We start from the raw sequence: 13,528 nt of genomic DNA, 5'->3' as shown, positions 1-13,528 counted from the left end.
GATGACATGATGCCAATAATTACTGTAATGAGATGAGTTATGAATGATGTTTTGTTATACTCTATACATGATATACCAATGATTACTGTTATAAGATGACTTATGCATAAATGCAATGCCAGTTATCACTATAATGAGATGACTTATGTATAAATGCTATGCCAATAATTACTGTAATTAGATGACTTATGAATAATGTTCTGTAATAGTCCATACACAGTACAGAAATGTTTAGTAACTAACCAATGAGTGTCAATAATTATTCAGATTGGTTGATACACCAGTGTAATTCTATGATGACTAGCATAAGAGTTAATGTATACTTCACCTTCTGACCTTATTACCAGCAATTACTGCAATATCCGCATGTCCTGTCCATCCTCATGGTCATATAGCACTATATTTCGTTTTTGCACTAATTCTACGTTGGTAAAAGAGTATGGGTTCTACAAGAATGTGGTGTTGACACATCAAGCTGTCCACCACCTTCAACAATGGAGATGTTATTATGGTCCTACTGTTTGGTGTACCAAAATGATAACATACAATATTAATGCAACATTTCAGTGTCTTGGTTACACTTGGTGTTGTGCTTCTGTAGAAAAATATGGACTTTCAGTGCAGCCACGTGCAACCCACTGTGCTACAACCATGATGCTATTCTTTCCATCCCTTTCCTAGTTTTTGTAAAATGGTAAAGACTTATTCAGTGTGTGTGCACTTTATTTCACTTCTCAATATGTTTCAGTTCTTGTAAAATGGTAAAGACTTAATCAGCACGTGTGCACCTTATGTCATTTGATAATATTTTGTACTCAGTGCGTGTGCACTCTATTTCATTTCGTAATATGTTCTGTACTTATACTATTCAACAGTGATGTGTTATATATATATATATATATATATATATATATATATATATATATATATATATATATATATATACTCTCTGACTCACCATCGCTGCCAAATTCCCCCCCCCCCCCCCCAGTGGAGGGTTATGTAAGAGGTCCCTCATTAAGGAATTTGTTGCTAGTTCACTCAAGCAGATGTAATTTCGATGGATTGCTCACGCGCTGCCTGCGGTATGTAAGCTATAAGAGAATCTCAGACCAAAGAGCATTGTTGACTGCAGTAGGAACTGTGTGTTAGTTGTAGTAGTAGTAGCTGTAAGTAGTAGCTAGCTAGCAGTCGTGTGTATGGAGTTGGCTGGGCCGATCATGGGGAGCGATGGCGGAGCCTGAGCGTTGTAGGATAAGGTAAAAGCAGCCTCGTGCATATGTAGCATTATTATATCAATTCCCATGTAACTGTTTAAAAAAAAATCTCTTAATAATAATCTTTGTCATAAAAAGTAACATTCGACAATCATTCATTTCAAATTAAATAATTTGCTAATTTCTCCAAACCCTGGTCATCCCGATTATTGAAAAGAAAAATCAGTTGTATCTTTTTATACATGACAAATCTATCGGCCAGAATAGCTCTCTGCTGTGCCAGAAAAATTTCTTATAGGAGCAGATATATATGCGTCATCCGGCGACCTTATTGAAGAAAGAATTTTCAATTTATTCAGAATGATCTTTCAGGGTCATGATGCAGCACTGCTGACGTCGAAAACTTACCAGTTTAAATTCACAGTCAGTTACTGAAAGGTTATAAGTGAGCCACAATTTTTTATTGAGAGATTAGTCACATTTTATTATTGATAGGTTACGCAATTTATTTATTGGAAGGTTACGCTAAATGTCAATGGTATAGTTATATTTTTTACTGTTGGGAGGTTTCGGAACTCTTCTGTTGGGATGTTACAGTAAATGTGAATATTATTCATATTATTTTACTGAGGAGAGATTACAAGGCTTATGTCCTCTGTTGCAGGCCAGACTGTACAGATTAGTTGACGTGGTTGCAGTTGATCGTCTTCCTCCTGTGTTGACTGGAGCTACTTGGTTTCGCGAGCGTTGCCTGTCCGCTAGTGGCAGCAGCGGTGGGTATCGATATGCAGTAACTGTGGACCTATCTTTGGCGCGACGTCATCCTTTTTCCGGGTCATGTCAGTGTGCAGTTCGGTTGGGGACTCAGCAGCAAGGTCCATGAAGTGCGGGAACACGCCGGGACCGCTGGCGGCGCGCATGGACTGCCGGATCGAAAGCCTGTGGTCACGAGGGTGCACGACCTCGTCGTAAACCAGATCCTGCAAGTTTTAAGTTGAGTGCATTTGGATGCAAGTAGAGAAACCTCCACCATTGTGAGATCTTGCGATTCTCTAGTGACTCGGGTTCGTGTTGCTGCTCGTAGTGTCGCCGAGGCGAAGAGCAGCGAGTGGAGTGCTTGAGGAAAGCGGATCTGATTAGCTTTCCTCGACTTCTTATTACTATTTATTGCGTTCAGTTTGTTACTATTTGTTAGGTTCAACCAGCAGTATTTTTCCTGCCTCATGGATGCTAACACCCCAGTTACCTGTCCTGGTGTTAGTGTATGTAACGACAGTGTACTTTTCCTCGCCTTGCCGCTGCTGTCTGGTGAAGTGTGTAGTTTTGACAGACTTCTTGACTGTAAGTTGGTTGGTGATTTTTCTACTCTGGTAGTAGTAATTAGTTTCTCGTTCCGCGAGCTCTCAACACAGTATTCTGCGGGTGGAGTCCAAACTGCCGGTTCTGGCTTTGGCGTATTTTTCCATCTTTGTATTTGGTTTATTGGACGTCAGGTAGCCTCAGAAAGGTTATCATTAGTTATTCGTTAGACTGCCACTAATCTGAGTTACCATCTTGTGAAGTGAATGCAACTCTTGGCTGCCTATCTCATCACTCACTAAAGTGTGTTTTGCCAGACCTATTCAGAGGTCGATTCCAGGTGCCCCATCTGTGACTGACCCTTGAGTTTTATTATTGTATTTGCTGTGTTATTGTAAGTTTTTAAAATTTGTTAGTACAATTGCCATTCTTGGCGTTACAGCAGGTTTAAATGATTGTGCTACCAAGTTTACCATCATTTTGCCTCACCTGTTTGGTGATCAGTTGCTTGTCCTTTTAAATTATCCATTGCTGTTCCATCTCCTGTTTTACTGAATTTTTTTTAATTTTTTGTATCACTGCCATTCTTGGCGTTACAGCAGGTTTAAATGACTGTGCTACCTAGTTTACTATCATTTTCGCTCACCCATTTGGTGATCAGTTGCCTGTCTTTTTAAATTAACCTTGCTATTGCATTGCTGTTTTACAGGATGTTTGTTAATTTTTTTTATAATTGCCGTTCTTGGTGTTAAAGACCTTCAGCCATGACTGTAGTTACTTGCCTTAAAATTCTGATTGGGATCACATTGGCTTGTTTTTAAAACATTATTTTCTGTGACTGAATTTTATACTCATTTGGTAAACTGTAACGCACTAAAAGCACTATCAATTACACAGTTGTTTATTCCTGCATTAATAATGTGTATTTATTGCTGAGTCTGGAATCACTGGTTCAAAATAAATGTGTGTAAACTTCACATGAATGAACTATGAACGCTCTTCCGTATGTAACATATACTAAATATTAACTTATTTAGGAATGAAGGATTTCATTTGATCGACACTATATAATTCTTTAATTACACCTCATGAAGGTTCCATAAGAAGTAACGCATTGGGGTGTACAGTCTTATGTACAACATATGGACCTTCAAAGATATAGAAGAATTTTCTACATTCGTTATTGATCTTCGAAGTTTTAGGATGAGATCGTACTAATACAAGATCTCCTTTTCTCGTTCGGATGGAAAATTCGTAGAATAACATTTTTCTATCCTTTACATAATACGGTAACCTACTAATTAGGACTCGTATTAGATGACTTTCAATAATTGGTTCTTCAGTTAATTTAGCACGGTTTAAATGCCATTCGAAATAATTCCTATAACCTCCGCACAGTTTATAATATGGAGGAGGGTCTAAAAACTCTGAAGTTAAGTGTTGTTGTTTTCCTCTTGACCAGTAATTTTGTTTAAACTGCTTAACAAAATCATCCCAGTCCCTAAATTCAGTTCTACGCAGTACTGCCCATTCTGCAGCTTCTGCTTCTAAATGTCCTATTACAAATTGAATCCGTTTTTCATTACTCCATTTAGGAGATAATGAAGTTTCAAAATCTTTTATAAAGATTATAGGGTGAAGTTCGCCTCCTGGTCTGAATACAGGAAATCGACTTGCTACATTTGAATTTGTCGTTATATCATCCCAACATTCTGCGAGAGACATAGTTGAATTTTGTTTAAATTGCAGAGACGGAGTTGCGTCGGATTTACTTGCCGTGATTTCTTTATTTGTGTTGTTGTCGTCTGAGCTAGCAAACACGATGCGACTGTCGTCTCTGATTATGTTATCGCTTCTACTACTTGAAATGTTTTCATTATTATCTAATTCCGATAACCGTTTAGTAATTTCCTGTATTCGTATTTCTGTATTGGATACGCGGTTAGCTAATATCGATTCTTCACTGTGTTCACGATGTGAACGCTCTGTACCTCCGTCAGTGTTATTATCTTTGGAAGTCTCAAGGTTACTGCATATTTCTCAATTAAAAATTTCATGTTTTCTATTTCAGTATGATCTTTTTCTACTCGATGAGTTAATGTCCCTAATTCTACATTATCTATTGAAGAAATCTCTACAGGTTTGGTAGAAACCTCTTTAATAGATTCTAATAATTCTCTACGAACAGTTTCTGTTTGCATAGAAAATTCATCTCGTAACTTGTCGTTATTTTTCTCTATTTCATTTACAACTAAGACATTGACATTATCTAGTCTCTTGGTTAAGTCAGTAATATCATTTCGCATGCGAGCTTTTTCCTCACGCGATTCCTCGATATGTTCTTCTAACCTTTTACAATTATCAGCAATCTTATTACTAAGTCCTACTAGTTTTTCCTGCATTTCAACTTTAGAAGCCTCTATTTTATCACCTATTTCTGGACTGGTTTCATAAAGATGTTCCTGTAACATGTCTGTAGATTTTGTTAGCTTCTCTTTTCATCTAGCAGTAGATTCCTCGTTAGACTGTTTTAATTCCTGTTTTAATCTAGCAGTAGATTCTTCGTTAGATTGTTTTAATTCCTCTTTTAATCTAGCAGTAGATTCTTCGTTAGATTGTTTTAATTCCTGTTTTAGTTCCTCTTTTAATTTAGCAGTAGATTCTTCGTTAGATTGTTTTAATTTAGCGATCGCCCTAAAAAGGGATCTCATGCTCCTATCGGACATAGATTGCTCTTCGTCTGATATTTCACTTCCCGACATTATTGTAAGATATTAACTAGTTACACACGCAGACTTGTAATCAACAATCCTATTAAAAGCACACTCCCTATGTACAACACTCTACTTCCAACTTAAAACAAACTCACCGGACACTAATATTGTAGTTTGTAGTTCTCGGTGATCAGTGTGCTGCTATGGGCTGCACAAGTAACAGCCGTCGATGCAGCCGCTGAGATGCTGCGACCCCGCTTCCGCAACCGGCAGGACGCTGAGTCGAACACCGGAGACGTCACTGGCTGTAACCACGCCCGGCACCACCGTAGACGGGCGAAGCCCTCAGCAACACCTCTAATACCAGCCGAAGGAACGCCCCCCAGCTGACGTACTGGGCCTGTTAGTTTAGGGAGAAAAAGGGTTGTCGGGGTTTGCAGCGTTCAGCTGCTGCCCAACAGATGCGCCTTCTCGTAGAATAACTGCGTGACCGAACTGCTTGGCTGTGCTCCGTCAGCTGCCCACACCCACGAAGTCGCCGCTGGCTGGTGAAGGCTCCACGAAAACTCGCGTTGACTTCCGAAGGACTCTTGATGTTTTGTTTCGTACCTGTGTGTCTTAGTTGCACACAAGTCCTTTTTATAAGGTCGCCACGGTGTAGTGTAACGACGTAAGTTTTGTATAAATGATTTTCTTTTGACATATGACCATGTGCAGACTTCGTCAGCTACATCAGTTACAACACACAACAAAATTATTTAAATTCTTTTTAAATTGTCTCTAAATGGTTCTTGAACGAAACTGTAATTAAAACATCGTCATTTGAGTCGTATGCGTAGAATTACGTCACTTAGACCAATTGGTTTGCGCAAACTTTTTTCAATTTAGATGTCGTTTGTTTCTTCTCAGAAATTATATTAAAGCAAGTTACCTGATTTAATAAATATTAGAACCACATCGAATAAACTTTCAAGACTCAAACTCGCGATGAACGTTGTCAAAATTAATGGTCTTGTCAAATATATTAATAATTCATTCACATAATTCTTCATAAATAAATTCTCGGAACACGTATTTAAACTTTAGTAGCATCCACTAGTTTATTATCCTCCTACATATAGACGTGAACCTGAGCCTTGACAAGACAGGACTGAACATTTACAACATGATTAAACTTTCTATGACGTCATTGTTGTAGAAACATTACAAATTGTTAATTTTCAAATTTTTAGAAGCACGACGCAACAACTCGGTTTCAGGATCTTCTGTTGCTCTTTGGCTGTCGACCCGCGACGTATAATGGCCAGCAATTTTCTCTCTGGTCCCCGCAGCGAAGATGCTGTCTCCGTTCGTTGCGCCGCCCTCTCCGTACATGAAACATAAAAAAAATACAAAAACCTTAAGCAATTCACAACCATTACAAATATTACAAAAATACATAAACAAAAAACTAAATTAAACTTATATTCACCTGCAAACTGGGCTGACACTGGTGGATGAGTGACGCTTCAATATCGCGTCCCACTACAAAGGGAACCAACAGTAACTCATTACGGCCCCATCCACAATCGTAGCTGAATACTGCCTTCCTTAATAACCTGGTGCCAGTGTGAACTATGAAAAATGACACAAGAAGATAGTGTTTAAGAAAAGTGAAAAACACTTCACAGTTGTTGAAATATGTCAGAGGTATTGCAGAAATATCTTGATTCTCAAGTAACGGTATTAGTATCACATCTGTTGTGCAGGAATTACTACACTCACGACAAGAAGAAATTTAGTGACAACCCACCTGAACTATCACCATCACCTGAGTGAGAAACTGAAGAAGACAGTGCAGATGTTTATATTCCTGGGTGTGACGACGCTGCTGCGTTGAGTGTTAGCATTTCCGCAGCAGCCTCTACTGCATCCCACCTTAAACGCCCACGAAAAGTAAGAACGGCAAGAAGAAAACGGTATGTAAAAAGAAAAGTGGAAGAAATTGCAACTAGTTTTACACAAGCAACATCTTCAAAACTTTGTGAAGTGTATAATGTAGATGCACTTGGTGCAGAACCTGAAGATAGTGATATGTGCACGAAATTTGATGTGTGGTTACAAAACCTAAATACTGCTATCTCAGCAGCCACTTACACTGACAAGGCGCGGTTACTGACACTAATACCAGGTAGCTACTCTAAGCAGCAGATACAGAAATACATACCAACTTCCTCACATTATTTGATTTCAGAAGCTCGTAAAATAAAGAATGAGATAGATATTTGGACATGCCCAGAGTCTTAATGTGGGCATCCACTGCAATATGATACGCTTACTGTTTCTATTGAATATTACCTGCGTGATGACAAGGATTTCAACAGGCAAAGTCCTAATCAAGCTGATGTTATCCCTGTTCGTGAAAATGGATAATAATGTTTTTTTTGTTTTTTTTTTCGGGCTGAAATCAAACAGTTTCAAGAACGAATCCAGTAAGAAACATAAACTTTACTAGAATTTTTCTGCAGCTGCAATCTGCTTAGAACTGATACGTCAATATACAGTCTCATTATGCTGTTGCGTCATTTGTCTATGCCTCACCAAACTATTTCAACGCTGTTCACTCTGTAAAAGTCGCAAAAATGTTTTCGTTGCAAAAACTGGCTAATCGTACCACGCTTAGGGTACGAAACAGAATAAACGTAAAAACGCTGCTCGCTCTTAAGCAACTCCACGAAAGTGGGGTGCAATAAATATCAAAATGGCATGAGGCCCAACACATGATGACATATTTAAATGATAAACATTTCAGTGTAACTGCATTGAATAGGTGGAAGTATTGTCGTCAGAATTCTATACATAAAACAAGATGACACAACGAGATCCTTATTCAGGTATCGCGTCAGAATTTTCTTTGCTTATGAGAAGATTGTGGCATACCTCGTGTAAGAAGAAGAAACGTCCACTGTAGGGAATTCGAAAGCGGCAGGACAGTAGCGAATCGGCACTGCCGTTTATTGTTCTCCAGTTTTCCTGCTAGCGTAAATCAACATCCCACGACTGGCAAGTGAATATGGGCGCTATGGGTTCAAGAGTATCACTTTCAGCGCCATGCAGGACCTCAGCGTCCCCACATGAATAACGTCAGAGAAAACAGACTTACTGTTCGCTCGGTCATGCAAGACTGTAGAGCCACATCAGGAACTTTGAGAATGGAAATTTGCTTGTTTACATCAAGAAAAGTATCCTCTCGGGCAGTGTGAGGACTTCTGCCGTGATATGAACTGTCAGTATGGCTACGATTTCAGTGGTTGCTCTTGATGCAGTAGCAGAGAGAGGTGTTGGTATAGGGTGCTATTGGGACTAGATGTTTCCAGTGTTACATAGGCCTACCTCAGTGCAACACGTGTTCGACAGGTGACCTGTGCAGTAGGTTCTCAGTACCTCTCATCTAGTCAGGGGTTGCCAAGAAACAGGCAGAGCACCATTGGCCAGCCACTAGAAACGCTTAAATCTGGCACAGAGCTAAAGCAGCATGGAATAATGTACATTCCTCTGTCATTCAAGCTCATTTTGACCCGATTTCCAGTGAGGATGGAGCCGTTTATGCTGCCACAGGTGCCATCTCTTTGTACTGAATTTTACATCCTGTATCCTCCAAATGGGGAGGAATGCAATGGCAAACCACCTCGGCTAGGATCTTGCCCAGTCGGCAGTGTGGGTCTCCCGCATCGTCCCCTACGCTCCTCGGAGTATGGGACCTCAACATCATCATCCTCCTACTACAAGGATAAGGGCGCAGCAGATGTAAAGTGTTTCTTGAAAGCATCACAATCCTTCATTGGTTGCATTACTTAAGACCTGTCTACTACTTTCTTCTCTGCAACAACGACTGTGAACAAAACACATTGTCGTAAATTAGTGATCATACTTGTTCGCTATATACGCACTGTAAACACAATTTCACTACTTGGTATCCTTCCATGGATTACAGTTTTAATGGTCAGCAGTATAAATGTATCAATCTGTGTGACATGAACCACCACAACTGTTTGAATGACTAAAATATAACTTACCTCAGTCCTGAACGATTAGGATAACCTGCATGAAACGTCAAAGAATTATTCTGGCATAATCAACTTTTGTCTAATATTCTTCCAAGTTTGTGGGTAAATTTCAAGTTCGAATCCGGTGTAAGTACCCGGATATAATTTGCCATCTCTGTTCAAAGTCAGAGCAAGTTTTGACAATAAAGCCGCGCGGAGTGGCCGCGTGGTTTGAGGCGCAGTGTCATGAACTGCGCGGCCCCTCCCGCCAGAGGTTCGAGTCCTCCCTCGTGCATGGGTGTGTGTGTGTGTGTCTGTTGTTCTTAGTATAAGTTAGTTTAAATTAGTTTAAAGAGAATGTAAGTCTAGGGCCCGATGACCTCAGTAGTTTGGTCCCTTAGGAATTTACACGTATTTGAACATTTTGACCGTAAATTAGGTGAGTGGAAAAATATGTTTTCAAAAAAAGTCAAGGATACTCAGACAGATTTTAAAGAACAGCTTTATTTGTGATTAATGAAAATGTAAAACAAATCATCGCCACTTTTAGCGATTTCTTGACAGGTAGATGAAGTTGGCATGACGTTACAATACATCAATTAAGTTACTGCTGGTACACTTCACCACTGGTGCCCGTGAGTGAGGACGGCACCATGCGCACCCAGGAGACCGTGTGCTGCGGGCAGGGCGGGCGCTCCGACGGCGACGAGGGGAGCGGCGTGGGCGGCGGCCACAGGGGCGGCGTGGGCGGTGACCAAGGGGGCGGCGTGGGCGGCGACCAAGGGGGCGGCGTGGGCAGCCGCGGCGGCGTGGGCGGCGGCCGCGGCGTGCGCGGCGGCGCCGTTGAGGTGGGCGTCGCGGGCCTGCGTCTGGGCGACGGCGGTCAGGTGGGCGGCCCTGGTGGCGGCCACCTCGTGTGTGTCCTGCACGTAGCCGCCGGGGCCGACGGCGATGTGCGCCGGGCCGTAGGCGGCCAGGCCCGGGTGGACGCCGTGGACGCCGTGGGCGGCGACGACGGCGTGGGGCGCGGCCACCACTGCGTGGGCGGCAGGGACTACACCGTGCGCAGCGCCCAGGTAGCCTGGTCTAGCCACGGCCACAGCGACGACGGCGACGAGGAGTACCTGCAAACAGTGGGTACTTGCTGCATGCTATAAGGTTAATAGCTGTGGGCACTTGGCAATTAAAAATACTATCCATTCACTTAACCTTACTGAGCTGTTATGGACATGAGCAGTTGCATGAAAGAGGTAGTTAATTTTAGAACTTTGTGGTCAATTCTTCCATAGCAAAGTAGAGACACTAACCTGACTATTAGGACATTTAGAGACGAACAGTTTTCGTTCATTGGCAGAACCCTGTATGCTCTAGTGAAATATCTCGAATTTAAATTTTTTGAAGGTATATATATTACTGAACCAGACAGACAGTGCACCACAGATAGAAGATAAAATACATTACTACAAGGATAACAACGCAGTAGACGTAAAGCGTGTCAGGTTTTCATGAAAGCATCACAATCCTTCGTTGGTTGCGTTACTTTAGACCTGTCTGCTACTTTCTTCTTTGCAACAACGACTGTGGTCAAAACACATTGTCGTAAATTAGTGATCACACTTGTTCCCTAGAGTAAACTTTTGCGAGGCATTCTTTATGAACACTAGTTCTGAAAAGGCAAATGTGTTGTAACCTCGAACGTTGCATAGTGGTTGTATGTGCGGATTACTTTTCAGTTACATTCAGTGGCAGCGTTCTATGGGATGCGTCGAAATGTTGCCGAGAGAGATCGATGTTAATCATATTCATTTGGACCCTAATTCATATGGAATTCTACGAGGGATATCCGGAAAGTAAGTTCCGATCGGTGAAGAAATGGAAACCACTGTGAAAATCTTACAAAGCTTTCCACATAGGTGTTCGACAGTGTCTCTAGTATGCCTGTCGCTTACATCACTTCGCTCTTTTCAGTTCTGAGCCTAGTATGAGGTCCTGTTGAGATGTTTCGCCCGATGTTATGCAGCGCACATTACAGAACTGTCATACAGTTCCTACTTCGTGACGATTCTCGGTCGCAATCTGCAGGGGCAATGAAAATGCTCCTGCAGCGTTTCCGATGGGAAGTGTTTGATCACCAGCACTACAGCCCGTAATTGGCTCCCTCTGTGTTTCATCTCGGCTCACATTAGCTGCTGGGTATGAAGACAACATTTTCCCACAGGCAACGAGCTATAGATTGGCGGGAAGCACAGGCGGCTGCCTTCTATGACAAGGGTATTGAAAAGTTGGTACAACGCTACGACGAATGTATATGTCGGAGTGGTGACTATGTGGAGCAGTGGCTGGAAGCTGCAGCTAACTGTTGCAGATTATGTATTTCTGATTTTCAGAGTGGTTTTCATTTCGCGAGCAGTCGGAACTTTCTCTCCGGATATCCCTCGTATAAATAGTATCGATACTGAAAAATTTTAAAATTTTTAGAACTCACTGGGTATACTGACAGTGGGATAAACTGAGTTATAGAAAGTAACAGTCGTTCTGTTGATTCACACCAATGTCAGGCTTTGTATTCCGCTAATTTACTGAATCTGGAAGTCTACGTTCGCTAGGCGTACATATTTCTTGGAACCAATTGAGCCGCAAGCTGTTTCGTTATGACACAAAGGGGAAATAGCAGTGGGAATTTGGCACCCGGTGAAAACTTTAGGAATATGTGCAGTGAAATCGCACAACACCTGACCGCTACTCACCAGCAGGACCTTCATGGCGGAGCTGTTATTGGAGCTGCTATGAACTGTACCGTGACACCGGCGGCCACGTCCTTATATACCGCGCGCTGGGCTCGTGAAAGTACCAGGCAGACTCGGTTCCTGGCCTTCCCTGCCCAGGTGGACTGTCCCCTGGCCGTGTCGTTTGGTTCGGCCTTCCCTCATCTCGCCTTTTGCAGATCCCTTTGTTAGCACAAGTACCCGAAATATGCATACTTGTTCACTTGTATGCTTCTGACTTTATGAGGATCACTTTAGTTTCAGTTAAGGCAATGATATCAATTGAGCAATAATGACCTTACGCGCACACTAAATGAGTGAATATAATATAAAAATCAACATATGCGCTAAGTATTTGTTGATTTAGAGAAATATTTCGTCAACGTAATGCGAAACGTGATGTAGGAAGCCTAATCAGACAGATTCGTAAACAATTGGTCTGATAAAAACAAGAAGAGTTTTGTGCTGAAACGAACGAAAGACGAGTCTGCAGGTTATTGTGAGAGTTACACACTGATGTAGTACCAAACTAAGAGCGGGCGGGCGGAAAAACATACTTGGATCTGAGATAGGCTGGTGCGGGAGACAACACGTGTTAGTTTCGCGTAAATGACAAAAGAGTCTATTATCATTAATAAAGACTACACATTGATCTTGCCAAAAGCCGAGAAGCGATTCTTCTTAGTGTTGTAGCTCCCTGGGGCACCCTGGGATGCTCTCTGGACCCCCCCTCAGGGGCCTCACACAGTAGATAACTCGGCGAGTACAGTCCTTAAGCCGGCCGAAGTGGCCGCGCGGTTCTGGCGCTGCAGTCTGGAACCGCGAGACCGCTACGGTCGCAGGTTCGAATCCTGCCTCGGGCATGGATGTGTGTGATGTCCTTAGGTTAGTTAGGTTTAACTAGTTCTAAGTTCTAGGGGACTAATGACCTCAGCAGTTGAGTCCCATAGTGCTCAGAGCCATTTGAACCATTTGAACCATGGAGATAACATTGGCTGCGGCCCCAGTGCCGCCGAGTTGTATTGAGCGGCCGATTTGTTTACATAAGTTAACAGAACGGGGCCGCTTACGTCAGCGTGCGCTTGCGTCATGAGCTATAAATAGCTGCTGATGCAACTTCGCGCATTCATTATATGAATAGCATCATTCTACAATGGGTCGCCGTTTTGGATATCGCCGTCGCAGACCTATGCTGGTCTACAAAGATTTGCCGAATATATCTGGCAATTATGGTTCCGTTCCAGCGCCTGGTACCAGTAAGAAGGTCACCAATTTGAAGAAGATCGCTAGTATATCTGTATTGTCAGGTCCTAAATACTTTTTAGGTCTGAAATTGAATTTTTCTTTTGCGAAATCATCTGAATCAAGTAGTATTGGTAATGGTTGGATTACATTCGCTGTTGTTGTTTGTCATGATGCTTCTAGGACTGTATTGGAAAGTTTTACATCTCGTGAAGTTTTGTCATTTCGTACAGTACATTTGTCAGAAATTATTGTAATTAATGAAG

The 13,528-nt window shown here is 41.9% G+C and overlaps 1 protein-coding gene across 1 annotated transcript; it reads right to left on the bottom strand.

Annotated features, from left to right (window-relative positions):
• Positions 1-9,875: 9,875 nt before the first annotated feature.
• Positions 9,876-12,036, bottom strand: LOC124789206 (cuticle protein LPCP-23-like). Its single transcript, XM_047256500.1, has 2 exons — positions 12,003-12,036; positions 9,876-10,379 (listed from the first exon to the last, which is right to left on the bottom strand). Exons 1-2 carry the CDS (start codon positions 12,015-12,017, stop codon positions 9,876-9,878), a joined length of 519 nt encoding a protein of 172 aa, XP_047112456.1. The 5' UTR covers positions 12,018-12,036.
• Between the last annotated feature and the right edge of the window lie 1,492 nt (positions 12,037-13,528).

The sequence above is a fragment of the Schistocerca piceifrons genome, chromosome 3, assembly GCF_021461385.2.
Source record: "Schistocerca piceifrons isolate TAMUIC-IGC-003096 chromosome 3, iqSchPice1.1, whole genome shotgun sequence".
Lineage (NCBI taxonomy): Eukaryota > Metazoa > Arthropoda > Insecta > Orthoptera > Acrididae > Schistocerca > Schistocerca piceifrons.
The sequence above is the reverse complement of the archived record's forward strand: the minus strand, read 5'-3'. Positions and strand labels throughout refer to the sequence as shown.